Raw genomic sequence first — 18,510 nt, forward strand, 5'->3', positions numbered from 1 at the left:
CTGGTTTCTGCCTCATCCCGTTTCTCCCGCGTCCTGTTTTCCCAACGGGATGAACTCCTCAAGGTGCACATGACGCCCCAGAGACTAAAATAAACATTTATTTTATTGTCCAGTTATTTTCTTTAAAAAGGTTACTTTCTGATAAAATAGAACAGACTTCCAGAGCCACAGGACCTTTCCGACGCGAACCGCCTGTCATCACGACGTGCGGCTCTGGAGACAGCGCCCAGCTCCGGGGAGAGCGGTGCTGCGCCCGACCGGCCGCGGCCGCAGGGAACGTCCTGGACAGCAGTGACCTCCTGGGCTCGGAACATCACGTCATCAAAAAACATAAATAAGACCTTCAAAGTCGAGAATCCTACACACACTCTGGAGTTTGGAGTGCTCCCTGCGGAAGGCGCCCAGGCACAGGAGTCGGACGAGAGAGGGAAGCCCAGGGGCCCTGTGGTTCGCGGGGGTCCATCGACGAGAAAAGCTGTTCGGCGGAGGGCGAGGCGTCTGCTCACACCCCGTTCTTCACCAGCTCGTGGACCCCGTTCTCGTCGATGATCAGAGGTGCGTGGAACTCCCTGTTGGCCACGTACCTCTCCAGCCCCTGGGAGAAGGTGCAGAGGGGACACGGTTAGGGTGCGGGGACAGTCGTGGGTGCCCGGCTCGGAGCTGTGACAAGGATTTTAAGCATGAATAACAGAAGCTGGGCTGAGGTGCAGAGTTAGGTCAATAAATCTACTTGGAGTACACCTTGAACAGAAAACAGTAACATCATTTGGCTAATGACACAGCTGCTGAAGTTCACGAGACGATGCTCACTCTTCCTGCGACCAACCTGAGTGAGGTCACGTTCTGAGCCCCGGGGGTGGCTCTCTGACATCGGAACCGAGCACACTCACCAGGTCTCCACAGAACATGTTACGTACCAGAAGAGTGGGGATCCTTCCCTCCCTGGGTCTTAAAAGCAAGTATGCTAAGTTCATGAACAAACAGACCCTTGGCTTTAGGAAGACACAGACGATTTATCTGCAAAACAAGGCTGTTCCATATGCTTTGAAAAGTCCACTGAATAGGCAGAATGAACAGACGTGAGTCTGACCATGGGAACCGGCGCTCGGGACAGAGGCGGGCCCAGCACGTCCACATCGGTGTTCCTCTGTCCCTGCCTCCCTCCCCTCTCTCTAAAATTCGATGGGACTATCCTCAGGCGAGGGTTAGAGAAGCAGGAGTGAAGCAGAGACACTTACTTCTCCCGCGTAGGAGACGAGGGGCGAGATCTCGCACTGGGTGGGGACGTCGTTGGCGTCCTTCAGGCTGCGGAGAAACACAGCGTTAACGTCCCCACGCCGCTCGCCGGAGAGGACAGGACGGGTCTTCCTCCCGGGGGCTGGCGTCACAGCCTTCTGTTAATAAGCAGCCCGACAGCCACGAGCCCGAGCGTTAGGTCCGCGGGAGCCCAGCAGACAGACCGGCCTGCACATGCACCCAAGCGCAGGGCTCCACCGCTGCCGAGCTGTGCTCTGACAGAGACCGTTCGTGAGCGGTGCGAGTTCCGGGCACGTCGCAGGTGCTTGATCCTTCGCCCCTCACTTCATCCCTGCCACAGCCAGAGGGCACGAGGCCGACAGAGACGCTGCCACCGTGGGAACCCGCCCACAGCCACTGGCCGCCCGGGCTGCTCAACCTTAAACTCCTAAAACTGCGAAACTTAACTGTAAGTCTAAAATCCAACTCCGCCATCACCATGGCCACGCTGTGACGGCTCTGTAGCCACGTGGGGCGGTCGACTGGACAGCCCGGACGGCGTCTCCCGGCGGCCCCCACCAGTCCCTCCTGAGCGGCGAGGGGGAGCCTGCCATGGCCAGGCCTGGTCCCACGGCCTCCTCTGGGTCTCACTCTGCACTGACCGTCACCTGGGCCCTGTTTCTAATGTCCTAACACGGAAGTCACAGAGTTTACAATACATTTAAAGTCACAAGACCTCTGAGCGCCATCCCAAGAGCTTTACAACAGGACACGCGGTGTACAGAGATGCCTCCTGCAGACTCGGACCCGGCTCTCCTGTCCTGTGCTGAGCACATGACCTGAGGCTGCAGCCCAGCCCAGGGCTGGGCTCCGAGTGTGGCAGCGCCCGTCTCCCCAGCAGGGCCTGCAGCCAGGTCAGGGCTCCCTGTCCTGCTCCAGCCACCGCCCGACACCCACGCAGACTGGTTCAGGCCACCGTACTGTGCACGAGGGTCCCTGGGGCTTTCCCAAGCCTCCTGCCCTCCAGACCAGGCTCCAGCCCAACCCTCCCTTAGCCGCTCACAGCCACTGTCCTCCTCACGTGCTCACACGGAGCCGTGGCCTCAGCCACGTGCCGACTCACGGCCTCCGGGTGATTATTCCCTACACCTCACACTTAACCCAGGGGCTGTGAGGACAACACGCCCGGCAGGATGGCACTGCCGCGGTCTGGGGGGGCGGCTGGCACAATGGTACGGAGCACAGAGGCTCTAAGAGGCGGGGCGGGCAGCTCTCCAGACCTGTGCCAGGCTGTCCCGAGTGCCCGGAGCCCTGGCCCAGAGCCCCCAGCAGCTCAGAGCCCACAAACCAAAGGGAAAGTGCAGCCCCACCTGGACCTGAAGCCTGAGGGACGGGGCAGGGTCAGAAGGGGTCTGGATGCGCAGCAGGCCTGAGCTCCACCTCCCTCTACACCGCACAGACGCCAGGGAACCAAGACAGGGCCCTGAACAACAGCTGGGTGCCCGGGAGAGACATCACCCAGTGGGGACCCAGAAGACGGGCAGACTGGCTGCGGTTCTTAGCCGAGCCCCTTCCGGTAGATGACAGTGTCCAGCAGGTGGCACAGATGCTGCCGTTCTGTCGGAACCAGCACCTTCCTCCCTGCCGCCACCCTTCAGGATCCCCAGGGCCCCGCCCCGTTCAGTTCGCGGTGGGTCCCGTCCTCTGCGGGCGTCCTCCGGGCCTCAGCAGGAGACAGGCTGGTCCGTGCCCTCCTCTGGGGACAGTGTGTCCTGCAGCTGTGCCCAGGAGGTGACTGGCGTCGGCGGGGGCAGCACGGACAGAGAGCCAGCCACGGGCAATGGCGGAACGTCTACCGGACGGCAGAGGCTGCTCTGCCGGGAGGGACTCAGAGGCTTTCGCTTTCCAAGCTGAAAGCTGTGCTTCGAGAAGGAGGAGATTTAGGCTGAAACTCGTTTCTTAAACCATAAGGCAGCTTGCTTCCGGGTGCTGGGCGGGAGGCAGGGAAGGGCTCTGCGCCCAGCGCCCCCGACGAGGCAGCCGTCCCCCTCGGTCCGGGGAGAAACCAGCCAGATCTGTGACTCCCCTTCCTGGGGCTCGAGGCCACGCCCCAGACACCGAGGGCCACAGGGAGCTGCCTGCCCAGGACGAGGGGAACCGCACGGCAGGAAGGGCCCGCGGAGGAGACAACCAGCGCCTGCTGCTGCTGAGAAAGCCCAGCCCGGCCCCGGCCCTGGCGCGTCCCCTGAAAACAGCCCACCCAGTGCCTCGGGGGTGAGCACAGGGCCTCTCTGCAGCTGCAAAGACAACAGCTTCTCCGACTGTCAGTGCCCGGAGGAGAGTGGACAGGAGGCACTTCCAGCTAAACCGACCTGCTCTTTAGACAGAAAGACCTTTCTCAGGAGCAGGACAGGAAATGGCCGGAATGAGGCCGAGACCGAAAGGGGGAGAATCGATCGGGGCAGCTTTCGGCCCCAGGCCCCGGTGCCGCGTCCAGTGCAGGAGGCACCTCCCGGCACCACTCTGATCTCCCGTGTGGCTGGCGGTGCCCGGCCTGCGACCCACTGCAGGTCCCTGTCACTCGCCAGTGTGTCCCTGCAGCTCAGACGCCTGGGACGGTTCCGTGAGGCGCCGTGCCCAGCATGCACTGCGGCTGGTTAGTGTCACCCCGACGCCTGCCACCGAGGAAGCAGCACCCCCACCGAGGAAGCAGCACCCCCACCGAAGCCTCGCCGACCCCAGGAAGGCAGAGCGCTGCACTGGCCGCCCGTTAGTGCGGGCAGCACCGCCGTCACCGTGCGGGGCGGGTGGGCATATTTACTTGTCATTGACATCAGCTGTGCCGGCCTCTGGCTGTCCGCTCGCGGCAGAGCTACGTGGGAATGAAGAGGCGTTAATGGGGGAGCACGCTGACAGCAGCGCCGGGGACCTGCACGCAGGCCTGAGTGGAAGGCGGACGGAGGGCGAGCCATGAGCTTGGCAGAGGGGAGGGGATGAGACGCAGGCGAGGACAGCCCGACCTGCCAGAGCTGAGGGGCGGCCGGACGGGCCCCGGACGAGACACCGCTGCGCAGACCAGCAGGCCCCTGCTCGGGCCCAGCGCCGCCCCAGCGCCCAGGGCTCCTGCACCCAGCCACCCCCCCCCCCCCGACTCCGTGAGAGGGTTTCCCGTGAGCACAGCGACATCCAGCCCCTGGAGGGGGGTTTCTAGGGGCAGAAGGTCTCACCAGGAAATGTGAGACTTTGCTTAAAGAGGCTTCGTCTCTTATTGTTTGTTTAACGCTCTCCTGAGGGTGTTTTTTAATGATTTTCAGAGAGAGCGGGAGGGAGGGAGAAACATCGGCGTGAGAGGGACACATTGATTGGTTGCCTCCTAATGACCCTGACCAGGGCCGGGGACAGAACCGCAACTGAGGTCCGCAGGCTGACGCTCTAACTGCTGAGCCAAACCAGCCAGGGCGGTACCTCTTTAACTTCTGAAACCCCAAAACATGACTCAAGGTTGGGCAACAGGGCCTGTCAGTGGCATCCACGCCCCTTCCTGGCACCTCTCTCGTGACCTGTCTCTGTGGTGAGACATGGTGTGTGACCCGTGGGAGCGTGTGGGCAGGGGACTTTGGGGTGCATAGACAGTGCTTGTCACGAGCCCACGGGGTGGTGACCAGTCCTCCTGCCCCGTGTGCAGCGCTGCTGTTGGCCAGACCCACACACACGAAGGGCACTTGCTCCCGACGCTGCTGCAGGCCTCACACCACGTGGCCTGTGCCTGCCTGCACCAGGCTGCGGCAGAGGCTCCCCTCCGAGGAGAGGACGTGGTGTCCTCGTGATGGGAGAAGCTGCCAAGTCCCCACCAGCAGGAGTCCACGGGCTCACTGACTCGGTCAAGAGGCAGGAGCAGAGAGAGGGCCAGGCAGAAGGCGAGGAGGCGGGGCTTACCGGGGAATGGCAGGCAGGCGGGAGCCGTTCTCGTCGACGAAGTGGCCCCCGGCACTGAGCACCCAGCAGTGGTGGAGGGACAGCAGAGCGTGCCGGGCCGTGGTCGGGTTGTCCTTGCCGTTCTGACTGTCCGCGTTCTTCAGAGGGGAGAACTCGTCTTCTCGTAACACCTCGTACACCACGAACTTCCTGCAGCGAGCGGAACCAGGACGCTGACTGCCGGTCAGGCTGCCAGCGTGGCCCCGCGAAGCCTCGCGCCCACAAGCAGGTTCTGCCCAATCTCACAAATGCCGGAAGAATGAACACGCATCTCCAATGCAAAACCAGAACATTTCCACCCACTGGTCCAAAAGACTAGACACCTCGGTGCAGAAGATCCCCCCGTGTCTCCTCTAGGGAAAGGGTGATCTGGAAATATACTTGGTAAGATGACTCTCATCTCCGTGCTGGTCAGCTCTGAGACACCCTGGCCTCCACAGAGAGCTCCAGACCCCGAGGACGCTGGCTCCCTCGCCTGCTCTCAGGCCAGGAGCCGTCCCGCCCACGGCCAGCTCTCTGACCTGCCTCTCAGGCAGAATGACAGCCAGACGGCAGACACACTGAGGCAGAGAAGCCTCCCGGGCACCCGACGCCCTCCTGGGCTGGCGGCTGGCACAGGGCAGAAACGCAGCCACCGCACCCACCGCGCCATCCAGTGCCCCAGGAGCAGCGTCTGCCTGGGAGGCCCAGGCTCCAGGCTCCCCCCGGCTCTGTGGAACCTACTTTGCAAACCGGAAGACGTCGAAGACGAACTTCTCCATCTTCACTCCGTTTGGCTTGTCGGGCTGGACGGGCCGCCCCTGGGCGTCCACACACGGGATCTTCTTCCGGGCCACATGGTGCTGCAGCTGAGGCTCGTACACACTGAGCAGGACGAGAACGGCTGCTGCACATGTCAGATGCTCCAGGGTGAGGCCTGTCCCAGCCCAGATCCCCACTCGGACAATCCACACTACTTCTCACACCAGTATCTCCCCCACACCCCCACGTTTGATCAGTGTTCTCCTCCTTGCCCCAACTTTCCCTGAGACCCTGCAAATCTGGGGTGGGGAGCGGAGTACGAACAGTCACCACAGAGCAGCGTGGACCGGGGACAGCCGGCACGGGAGCCGTATTCTGGGGCGGGGCTGAGTGCCTGCAGCCGTCCCGAAGGCCGGGAAGGTGTCAGGGGGACTCAGACCACAAGAGCACCCCCACTCGGACCCGGGGACGCACAGCTCCTACTTGGTCCTTAGGCACCAGGCTCTGTCTTCCTCTCTACACACTGGCTCCCGAGGCTCGTCTGGGCCCCAGCTCCCCGGCCTGTGTGAGCAGCCTGTGGACGCGCCGACGCCCCGCGTCCACTCCCCAGAACCTGGCTCAGTGCCGAGGGGCATGTCCGTGGGTGAAGGTGACCCTCAGGAAGACCAGCTCTGCAGGACTGGACCTGGGCACCTTCCTACTCTCAAGCAACAGTGAATAAAACCCAGAGGCCCCAGCCTGCCCCTACCTGACGACGTCTCTGAGAAACGGCACGGTGAAGAAATGGTTGGCAATGTTGCCCGCATTGAACAGCAGCCGTCCGTCCGGGCTCCGCTTCTGCGCGGTGGCCAGGGAGATCTCACTGTACTCCACCACCTGGTACACCCCGTCCACACGGCACACCACGCCCACGGGCTCCGTCGGGTTTGTCTTCTCCACCACCTGCCCAGACAGACAGCGGCACAGGGAGAGACAAGCACTCGCTGGGCTGGCCGCACGCACTCCCGCCGACTCTGCGAGCCCCCTCGTCTGTCCTGAAGGGCTCCTTTCCCGCTGGACACTCGGTTACCGCCCACTGACCGTGGGATGGAAAGTCCCTCAGACGAGCCCAGAGGAATCCCCTGAACCGGGGAGTCCACATCCCCCAAGTACCTCGTTTATTATTTAATTTATCCTTAGCCACACTCAACTGCTTTGAGAATAAATGGAATGAAGTTTCTCTGGGCTTCACACTGGCCACGTCACTGTTCCACATGAAGATGTGTGTCTTTCATTCTCACCCGTGAACACAGCATGGCCTTTGTTTTTCAGGGACTTCGCTGGGGGCAGGGCGGGGCTGGCAAATCCCTGGGCTCCCGCCCCACCTCAGACAGGAAGCTCCCCCACCTGTCTGCAAACAGTGGTCTGATCACCTGTGCTGGCTCTGGGCTGGGGGGCTGGGGAGGTGGGCATGGCGACCAAGGGAGAGGCAGAGTCTCTGGTTTACAAACCCTTGCAGGCACTCTGTCCCCTCCGCCCCACCCACACAAGTCCCGTTCGGGGGAAACTGCGAAAGACTAGCAGCAAGTCAGGACTCAGACGCTGCAACATCGAACTGCAGCAGCACAGGGAAAAGTATCTGAGGAACCGCGCCATCCGCCCGGCTCAGCTGACAGGTACATGCTTCCAAGTATTTCGGAAAATGTGTCCCTGGTTTGAGAAGTCTACCCTAAGTGTAGATGAAATAATATCAATACAGTTAAAACTTTTCTCCAGCCACTGATCTCTTTAAGTCAACACCACAGCGGCAGGCCGGCCAGACGGCTGAAGCCACGGCCAGAGCTCAGTTTACACAGCACCCAGGCCGGGGCCAGCCAGCGAGGCCATGCTGCGGGGCCCAGCCTGCTGCATGCTTCACTGTTGTCCCTGAAAAAGCCACAGTCTTCAGTGAAGAAGGACCTTCGACCGCGGACATCACACAGCAACACCACGCACACCAGCCACGGCCTCTGGACGGGAGTCCATCTGTGTGTCCATGCCTCACTCCGTGCCCAGTGGGCATTTCGCTACATGGGGGTTTGGACCGATTCCTCTCGTGCCCCCTTAACAAAAACACACACACAAGGTCTGTCTTCCAATCACCCCTAGACGCCCTGCTCCCGACCACACGGAACAGACAAGCGTCTCACACGCACATTCGGACTGTCCACCTGAGAGTAAAGGGCTGGCTTCTACGACAGCCACCGACCTCCGAGGGCTGCGCGTCCAGATCACCAAGGACACGCCTGCCCACTGCTGGGCCGGGAGCCAGTTCACACGACGGGGAAGGCACAGTACACGGCTGAGGCCTGTCTCCTTCCACCTGTCAAACCCTGAAGTCACTGAGCACATCCCTCTCCTTCTGAAGGTACAAAGCTGGGAACCGCGGGACGCAGGGAAGCCCAGGTGGGCAGCTGAGCTCACTGAGAAGGGGAGGGGCCTGCAGACAGGTGCGGGGACAGCCCAGGACCAGCTGCCGCTGCCTGCTGCTCCCCTGGTGTCGAGTCTCATGGGGCCTTGGGGTGGTCGTTCCAGGGGGGGGGGGGGGGCAGCGTGCTCCTGGGAGAGAGAACCTGCCAGAAAATGCCGTTTTCTATCCTCACCCAAGGACATTTCTGCATTTATCTTCAGACAGAGCAGGAGGGAGGGGGGAAGAGAGAGAGAAACATCGACGTGAAAGGTACACATCGAGTGGTTGCCACCCACACGACCCAACCGGGGACGGGGACAAACCGCAACCGAAGTACGTGTCCTTAGCGGGAACCAAACCCGGGACTCTCCAGTCCACGGGCCGACGCTCTAACTGCTGAGCCAAACCGGCCAGGGCTAGAAAATGCTGTTCAACGCACAACGGTCCTGCCCTTTGGTGCAAACACTCCACCTCGTCTCTTCTCAAGGCTCATCTGTGGGTCTGACGGACAGACCAACTGACGAACCAACTGGGTCCAGACCCGAGGAAGTAGGAACAGACTGACAGCTCGGGGGGGAGCACTTATGTGCACAGCCCGTGGACGCAGACAGCAGCGCAGGGCGGGCGGGGGTGGGTGGAGGGAAAGGGGGACACCCATAACACTGTCAACAATAAATTTAAAAAAGCTTAGTTCACAAGACAGAAGCCTGTGAAGAAAGTGCCGCAGAGACCTCGGCGCCATGAGGAGGAAGGGGGACGACAGACCGGCAGGCGCTGCTCACGCTCCTGGGGCCTGACCAGCGGCCCAGTCACAGGTGGTTCCAGACACAGACGGGTCTCGGAGAAGAACTGCGAGGGGAGCTCGCTACGGAAGTCAGCGCACTGGCTAGTGCACCTCACAGGGAGTCTCCTGCATCATCACCTAGGCAACCACACGCTGCGAAGGCAGGGCCAGGGCGGGCCGTTCTGTGGAGCACGCAGCTCCCTGAACCTGACGCCAGTCTGCGGTGGCCCTTCGAGCAGATCCTGTCTCAGCTCCGGCCCCGGCTGCCTGTGTGCGTCCTGCCCACGGACCATCGGGGCACCCGGCTGAAGTCTACACCCACTGCCTGCCTTTCCCCACCCACGGCTCCAGCAGCCGAGCAGGACGACGCGGATGGGTCCACCCAGGTGTGGTGACGATCATCCCGCCCCAGGTACTCGTTTCAAACTGTCACTCGTGACAGACAAGCGCACACGACCTCTAGAATCAGACGTGACTAAAGGAGAGGAGTGGGTGTGGGGTCGAGCACTCTGGCGAGATGAAGGCGCTAGAACCCCCCCAAGCCCAGCACCCCTGGCGCCCACGCTGCCAGGGCCTCACCTTTGCGCCACAGTCCGCTCCCTTCTGAACGCAGAAGCCGATGAAGCGCGGGTCTGCCACTCGCACCAGGATGTTGTCCACGCAGTAGACGTGGACGCTCCCAACGCCCCTCCGCTCCATGTCCTCCACGATGCCCTGGGCGGCCAGAGCCCGGTACAGGCCGCCGTTCCCGTCTGGGGATGACACAGCCATGAGCAGCACAGACAACCCACTCTGAAGGTCACCCGACTGCCGTGGGGCTCACGGGCACTGGACGCACAGGGAGACTCGGGCACCATCGCGGCCTCAGCATCCGGAGAAACACGCTGCACGTGGGACAAGCCAACCCCAAGGACCACACCTCCCACCTGCCCACTGAACAAGTCAGCCTGTAACTACTATCAGATGATGACTATTCCGTAACACTCGCTCTCACCGCCGTGTATGGTTCAGGCTGGCTCTGTGCTTACAGCTCTGACAACCTCCCGGCAAACATGAAACCCAGGCTTTTCCTATCGAGTAATTCGCGTGAGAGCCTGACGGGAGGTCTCTGCAGACTCGGACGACGTACAAGTCAGAGCCTCCCCCCCAGCACTTGCACTGCGGGCAAAGGTGCTTCTCCCGACAGCCTCCGCCCCGGCTCAATGGCAAGGGGTCGGGCACGGGGACAGGTGAGCAAGGACAGCAGGCCCCCCGCAGACTGAAGGATGAAGGGGAAGCACGCGAGCTCCGTGCTCGTCCCCTCTAGCCTCCTCCGCGCGGCCCACAGGCGAGGCCCTGCCGACACGCCTCCTTCCCCGGGGGGATGCCCTGTGCCCGGTGTGCGTGGAGGGGAGCCCCAGGTGCCGTGTGTGGCTGTGACTCTTGTTCTCTTACTTGGCCTCCTTTCTCCGCTCGTTTTAGGTCTCCAGTTACTTCAATACCAGCCCGGAAGGGATGCTACAGATAAACTCTGACCCAGCCTCTCGGCTGCCGCCCTGCAGAGGTGGCCCATTCCCGCTCCCACGAACATCGGTGTGGGTAGCACCACCGACAGCAGGCCGGGGGACGCCTTCCGCCGCCTCGCAGACCTCAGGCCCGGCGCCCCAGGAGGGTGGGAGCGCACCCTCTGCACCCACGGGCACATCCTTTTTAGAAATCATGCCAAGTTGCAAAAAATTTAAAATATCAATTTTAACTTCCAAATTGCCATATTAAAAAGAAAACTGAGATTCAATTATTCCCATCACCACATCCAGCCACCGCGCGCTGAGCAGGGCACAGACCTGGAGCCATGGAAACCTTGCTCTTGTCCTCCAGGATGACCTTCCCGTCGAAACTCATAGCCGGCAGCATCCCCTGCTGGAAGAAGACGACGCTCTCCTTCCTCAGACCAAAGTACTTGTGCTTGGTGAAGAATTCCTCGGTGGACCCCATGGTTCTGCCGCTGGTCATTATGTACCTGAAGAGAAAAGCGCATCTTCTAAGACCTGTGCCCTCCGCAGCGGGCCCAGCGTCCTGCCTGCTCCCCGGCTGAGGGGAGTCTCTGGGAGCCCCCGACCCCTCCAGGACCTCCTCCGCTACCGCCCATCCTACCATGAGCCACGTCGCTGCAATGGCCACCCCGTCTGGCAGCAGAGCCTGCAGCCAACCAGAGGAACTATGGGGGAACTCAGTGAAAACGGCATTTCAAATTAAAAACTCATCCAAATAAACAGCGAAGGGCAACCGAAATGCATTCCAGTGATCTCTTGTGGTCTCTCAGGTAAAATTCTGAAATGGACTCTGGGTTCTGTTCGCCCTTCATTTAAAATCAGAGACAGTGGCTCTGGCCGCTGTGGCTCAGTGCTAGAGCGTCTGCGCACCAAAGGGTCTCAGGTTCGAGGCCCGATCACGGGCACATACGGGCCTGGGCTGCAGGTTTGAGCCCCAGACCAGCTGGGGCACACGTGTGGGAGGCAACCGATCCATGTGTCTCTCACATTGATGTTCCTCCCTCTCCCTCTCTTACCCTTCTTTCCTCCCTTCCTCTCTCTCTTAAAACCAATGGAAAAAGCCCTGGCTGGTTTGGCTCAGCGGTTGGAGCACTGGCCTGCGGACCAGAGAGCCCCGGGTTCGGTTCCCGCTCGGGGCATGTACCTCAGTTGCAGTTTGTCCCCGGCCCCGGTTGGGTTGTGTGGGTGGCAGCCACTCGATGTGTCTCTGTCACATCGATCTTTCTCTCTTTCTCTCTTCCCCTCTCTCTCCCTCCCGCTCTACCTGAAAATAAATGCAAAAATGTCCTCAGATGAGGATAAAAAAAAACAACCAATGGAAAAATATCTCAGATGAAGATTAACAACAACAAAGAATACGGGTTCCCAGACTGGGAGAGCCCACTGAGAACAGACCCACACCATGCCCCCGAAATCTGCGATACTGAAGACAAGGAGAGACCCTCTTTCAGGGAGAGGGAGGGAAAGAATGGGGAGCGGACGGCATTGGGCCCCCCACAGCCACGCTGGGCACCACAGAACGATGCCTTCAAGTTTGCCTTTCTTTTCTTTTAGTGACTTTAGAGACAGGAGAGGAGAGGGGGAGATAGAAACACTAATGAGAGAACATCGACTGGCTGCCTCCTGCATGCCCCCGCTGGGGATCGGACCCACAACCTGACCGGGAATCGAACCAGCGACCTCTTGGTGCAGGGTCGATGCTCAACCACTGAGCCATGCAGGCCGGGCTGCCTTCAAGTCTTCAGTCAGAGTCCTGTACACAGACGACCCATCGGTATGGAGTTTCCAGACCAAGAGAACCCACTGGACCCAAAGGGACTCGGGTCGGGATATATATTGGAGGGGAGGACACATCCTTGAGGTACAGGGATCGCCTATCTAACTACAAAACGTGCTACTTTCAACACACGTGAGAAGCTCAGCTCCCAGGAAAACCCGCAGGAGCGGGCGCCGCGGCGTTCCGCGTGTCTCTGGGCCCCGTGAGCGGCTCACCACGGGATGGTGCACTTGGTGCCATGGCGTCCCTCGGCCAACCGCTGAAGCTTCAGGATCCGCTCCGCCTGAATCTGGAAAAGGGTCTTATGGGACGGTAAGCCAACGTCGTACATCCCCTTGGGGTATGCAACACCGAGCCTGGTCCCCTGGCCACCAGCTAGAAGCAGAACTGCCACTTTGCTCTGGGAGATCTGGAAAAGTCCTAGGGAAGAAAACACGGGAATCACAGAGCTCAGTGTGTTGGCGCTTTAGGGTCAACACAAAAGTCACCTCCCGCACGGCATACAAGGGCTCCCCACGTGATCACGAATGACTGTCTTGTTAGTAAAAGCACATCCGCTGTTAAAGATTAATCCGCACACCCAGCCAGACATCCGCACTGCACTTCAGTGAACTGGCCCTTTGCTCTGTGGCACTGGCAGGCAGAGACCGGGGGCGGCATGCGCCCAGGCACTGGTGCCGGCAGCTGAGCGAGGCTGGGCCACAGAAGACAGGCTTCGGGTGAGCGACAAGGCTTGTGAGTCGCCCCAGCCTTCACATTTGGATGAGAATGTTATCCTTCAAATCAAAATAGATGCAAATGGATTTAAGATCCAAATGCAAACCAATGAAACTAAGTCATTAAACCACAGAAGCTTGCCCTGGCCAGTTTGGCTCAGTGGTTGAGCACTGACCTGCGGACCAGAGAGTCCCGGGTTCAGTTCCCGTTAGGGGCATGTACCACCAAAAAAAACAAACAAACAAACACAGAGGCTCTCTGCCCTGGCCGGTTTGGCTCGGTGGCTGTAGCATCGGCCTGTGAACCAAAGAGTCGCAGGTTCTATTCCAGTCAAGGGCACGTACCTCAGATGCAGTTCTGTCCCCAGCCCTGGTTAGGGTCGTGTGGGAGGCAACCAACTGACGTGTCTCTCACATCGGTGTTTCTCTCTCTCCCTCCCTCCCTCCCACTCTGACGAGAAATGGGGGGAAATCCTTGGGTAAGGATTAAAAAGAGAAAACACACACAGAGGCTCTCAGTTTGGGTTTTTTAAGTCACCCCCGTCTCTGCCTGCACGTCTGAGGGCCACATGCTGAGGCAGACTGTCGGCAGCAGGCAGAGGCGGTGGGCAGAGCAGTGGTGGGCAGTTAGGCTCTTGCTTCCTGGACTTCACACTTGCACTGAAATCCTCGAAACTCTGAGAACCAGGCTGGCCACTGGCCTCTACACCAGCCGGGGTCGGGGGCAGTGCTGAGCATCGGTGACTGTGATGCTCACATCCGGGGGTGACATGGGTCTGTCTGACATGCCAACTCTGGGCTGTCCCTTACCGGACACGAGAGCTAAAAAGTTTCCTACGGGGGGACCTCAACACAGACCAAATCAGAGACTGGAAAAAAACAAACAACCCAAAACAAACACACGGCAGAGTGAGCCACTGCCAGGGCTGGCCCCCACCCCACCCACCCCCGCCCGGGAGCACACACCCTTCCTGGCAACGTTCACAGGGGCCAGCAGTGCAGGGAGCTGCCCAGGTCCAGGTCCGTTCCGGCTTGGACGGGTTCCCGTCGTACACCTTGCCCAGGCTCCGCCCGGCCCCGGGAGGTCGCACAGGTGCTGAGCGGGCACGGCCAGGCAGACGTCGACCCGGCACCAGGGTGGGCAGCAGGCTGCTCCCCAGGGAGAGAGGGTGAGTCAGGGCAGCAGAAACTGCGACCTCATGGATTAACTACTCCCCCAGAACGTCAAGCACATCAGTTAAACAGACTAACGAAGGGAATCTCTAGGAGAACCAGTTTCAGTCACTGGGGGTCACTGTGAACTTCATTAGGTCTGAAACGACACTGAGCCACAAGAAAAGGCCCAGGCGCTAGGGGCGCACGAGAGCGAAACCACGTGACGCGGGAGGTCCCTGAAATATGGCAGCGCTGAACCGGGGTGACACACAGCAGCGGTTCCGGCAGCTGTTAAATCAGGGTGACGTGAATATGGGGTCATCAGACTGCTCTTTTCCCCAAAAACGTCTCAAAATACGCCTGGAATCTTCCTCAACAAATTCGTAGAGCAGGCTAGGAAAGTGTGCACAGACCGTAACTGTGTAAACACCAGCTAGCACCGCTGAGCACCTGCCTCTGGCCTAGGGGACGGCAGAGATTTCTGTTTTCCTCTAATGTTTAGCCACTTCCAAGTTCTCTAAAATGGGCACATGTCACTTTTACAATAAAACAATTCTGTTAAGAATGTCCCTGCGGCCCTGGCCAGTGTGGCGCAGTTGGTTGGAGCAGTGTCCCTTGTACTAAAAGGTTGTGGGTTTGATCCCACGGGGCCGAATGGGAGGCAACCCATCGAAGTTCTCTCTCTCGGATGTCTCTCTCTCTCCCCCTCTTCCCCTCTCTCTAAATCAACAGGCATATCCTCGGGCGAGGGTTAAGAAAAGGTCACTGTGCTGAATCTCAGAAAATGCTGAGGAGGTCTCTCCTGAACACTTGTCCAAACACACACTCACTGTCCACCACGGCGCCGCACGCGGAGACACCTCTGAGGTGAGTTTGTCAAAGGTCTCACAGGCAAGAAAGGCTGACGCTGAGCACCGATTTGCTGTCACTATGCAAGACTGAAAGATTCCTGTGTGCTCCGCATAAGCATGGCTTATTTAAAAGAGATGGAAGCCAGCTGGCGTGACTCAGTGGCCTGAGCGTCATCCTGTGGCTGAGAGGTCCTGGTTTGATTCCCGGTCAGGGCACGTGCCCGGATCCTGGGATCAACCCCCAGCAGGGGGCGTGCAGGAGGCAGCTGATAGATGTCTCTCTCTCACATCAATGTTTCTCTCCCCCCCCCTTCCTCTCTCACTAAAAAAGTCAATAAAAACATAAAAATAAAAAAGAATAGATTTTTATTAAAAAAATAAAAAGAGCACGAGGGCTGGTTATTAAGCCAACACACTGCCCAGCGTGAGAGTCTTGACGAAGGGGTGTCTGCAGAGCCTCTGCTGGTCTGAGCTCAGCTCTGTGAGACAGAGCGGGCTGCCCCCCAACTGGACAGAGCACCTGGCGCCCAGCAGGATCTTGTCAACAGGAGCACTGGGCTCACTCACGTGTTTATCCGTCAGAGACAACGCCCCACACCAAGGGCTGCATGTCCACTGTCATGTCAAGAGGCGCCAGACACTGTGAAATCACTGAAACGCGTCTACCTGCCCGGTTGCTGGGCAGAGCGCTCTCGCTCACGCAGTCACCGGGCTCCCGTCTTCCGAAACGCAGCCTCACCATGGTCACAGTGGCGGTCTCCCCGACCGTTTCCTGTAGGAGCCTCACTATCACGATTTGCACGCGTGGAAGTGTCTGGCCGAGTGAAACAGGTATAACGTCAGGTATAAAGTCTCCTTCTCCACCCTACTGTTTAAGCCACAAATAAACACTGACCCCTTGACATTAAGCCAAAAAGAAGTTTGCTTTGTACCTTCTTATACTGCACTAGTTATAATAGTTCCAGTCTTTAGTTTAAAGGAAAAGTCATAAATGTAGACTAGTTTTACACATTCCAACAAAAAGTCATAAAAAAGACTCAAGTTATGGGAAGCCCTCCTAGGTGCTCATGGTCCCCATTTTCCAAGGTCAAAGCTTTGGATTTCCATCAGAGTTCATTCTAAGACTTCATCCCCATAAAACCGCAAAGGCAGGTTTTGGAGGCTGGGATACTCCAGGGCAAGAAGAGGCCTGTGTGGCACTTGGTCGAGTAGCACACTTTCTGGAGTGCAGAGGAGGAAGGATGGACGAATCCCAGTCAGCAGGGACCCAGCAGCTCTGCAGAACAGAATCTCCACCCCAGAGGGCCCACCTGGTGCTGCTCCGCACAGCCGGCTGGTGAGCAGCCCTCCTCTCAGTGAAAAGCTAGGTTGGTCACTACCAAACTTTTTATTTTATTTTTTAAGTCTTTTTATTGATTTTTTAGAGAGAGGTAGAAACATTGATGTAAGAGAAACATCAATCAGCTGCCTCCTGCACGCCCCCTGCTGGGGACGGAGCTGCCTCCTGCACGCCCCCTGCTGGGGACGGAGCCCACAGCCTGAGCGCGTGTCCTGACCAGGAATTGAACCGGGACCTCTCAGTCCATGGGACGACGCTCCATCCACTGAGCCACACAGGGCCAGGCACTGCCAAACATTTCAGGGCTGCAAGGGCCCTCCCGGAAGATCATCCAACTGTTTCCAATGTTTTTTCGTCTCTCACTCCTTCTAAGTAAAACTCGGGCAAAGACCAGATACATAGAACAGGACGAGCAGAACTGCTCCTGTCGTGCGAGGTGCAGAGGCTGAGCACCCGACAAGACACAGGAGAGTCTGGGGAGCAGAACCCCTGGGGCCCTGTGGAGAACAGCTGGACAATCAGTAAACCGTAAGCGCAGAGGAACACGCAGAGAGCCCCACAGAAGGTTGGTAACGGCCACCACCTTTCTCTTGTGGGGGGCAGGGAGTGTCAGAGCATGGAAGGCAAATAAAACAGTTGTGGCAGGGCAAACACAGCTGCATGACCGCATCTGGTTCCTGCTCGCTGAGAAGGTGAACACGTGCACGATCAAGCACCAGGTGGCAGAGGAGCAAAAACAGACCCGATGAGGTGATGGGCGACTGCACTGAAGTAATGCTTTTCAGAAAGGAAGGGACAGAATCGGTCCAGCCTGTTCACTGAGATGAGGTCCAGGTCACTGGGCACGCACAGCACTCAAGGGCCTGGGCTGCGATTCTTAGTCGACCTTTTACTCACAGAGGGGTCATTACAAGAAGCACAGCTCCTCCCTCCACCAAGAAAGCGACACTTGAGCTATTCTATCCTTCTGAAGAGCATTAACCAGCACTCGCTATGGGGACAGGCCTCACAACCTGCGTTAAGGAAAAGCACCAGGCATTACCCACCAACCAGAAGGTGAAGCCCTGTTCCAAGGGCTGTGTGCACACAGCCAGCAGGACACGCCCCGGCCGCCCCGCGGGAGCTCCGAGCAGACAGACGCCAACAACTCTGACCACAGTGGAAGGAAAGAGGAGGCTGGACAAACGGCTGCAACGTGGGACACAGAGACAGGCCCTGGCCAGGCAGGGCGTGGTGAGGCTCAGAGAAGGGGTGTGTGTTCCCCACAGGGCAGGGCTCCAGGAGAGCCTCACAGGGCCCCAGGCGGCCACCTCGGGGCACAGCAGAGATAGGACAGGCCCAGCAGTGTCCAGAGGAGGAGAGCTGTCCGGCTAACATGTTGGGGGGAGAGCACTCGGGCAGGGCTCAGGGTTCGGTTCAAACAGCATGAGCACGTGCTGGTGCTTTAAGAAGGGAAGCCCAGAGGCATGAGCACGGAGGAGGGAGACTGAGGCAATCCAGGTCTGAGACTCGAGTGAGAGAGGCTCGGACTGGCGCCAGGATGAACAGAGGGTGCAGGGACGACAGTGGGGACGCTGCGCAGGGCTTGGCAAACACGCCGTCACTCTGACGGCCCCTGGCCGAGCAGTGAGAGCCCCGGCGTGAACGAAGACGCAGCGTGTTCCCTGCACCTCAGGACCGCGCTCACATGCAGTACCTTCACTCTCCCAGGCCTGGAGCTGGCCGTGGTCCCTCGTGGCACTGCCCAGCACCTCCCGGGGCACAGGCTCCATCCGCGCGTCCACCTTCTCCTGCTGAGAGGCCTGGCTGGACTCCGCAGTGGCCTTCTGGAAGAAGACATTCAGTTCCTCGAAGTTCATGGCCTGGAGCTCTGCGTAGAGCTCGGCCTGCTGGGCTCCGTCCAGCTCGTCCCAGAACTGGAGGAGGTGCTCCTGCCCAGCTCTGGACAACCTGAGCCTGAGGTCACTGACATCCAT

General features: G+C 59.3%; 1 protein-coding gene across 2 annotated transcripts; it reads right to left on the reverse strand.

The window, feature by feature from the left end:
- Positions 1-406: 406 nt before the first annotated feature.
- Positions 407-18,510, reverse strand: UAP1 (UDP-N-acetylglucosamine pyrophosphorylase 1). Of its 2 annotated transcripts, XM_036273640.1 has the most exons (10): positions 18,231-18,510; positions 12,689-12,893; positions 10,988-11,163; positions 9,744-9,916; positions 6,701-6,894; positions 5,935-6,075; positions 5,173-5,361; positions 4,058-4,108; positions 1,239-1,305; positions 407-595 (listed from the first exon to the last, which is right to left on the reverse strand). In XM_036273640.1, the coding sequence occupies exons 1-10, from the start codon at positions 18,508-18,510 to the stop codon at positions 503-505; spliced, it is 1,569 nt and encodes a 522-aa protein (XP_036129533.1). In that variant the 3' UTR covers positions 407-502. The 2 variants fall into 2 exon arrangements, with proteins under 2 accessions (XP_036129533.1, XP_036129534.1); XM_036273641.1 differs by lacking the exon at positions 4,058-4,108 and having other exon boundaries at positions 503-595.

Source organism: Molossus molossus, unplaced genomic scaffold (genome assembly GCF_014108415.1).
Source record: "Molossus molossus isolate mMolMol1 unplaced genomic scaffold, mMolMol1.p scaffold_m16_p_20, whole genome shotgun sequence".
NCBI classification, from domain to species: Eukaryota; Metazoa; Chordata; class Mammalia; order Chiroptera; family Molossidae; genus Molossus; species Molossus molossus.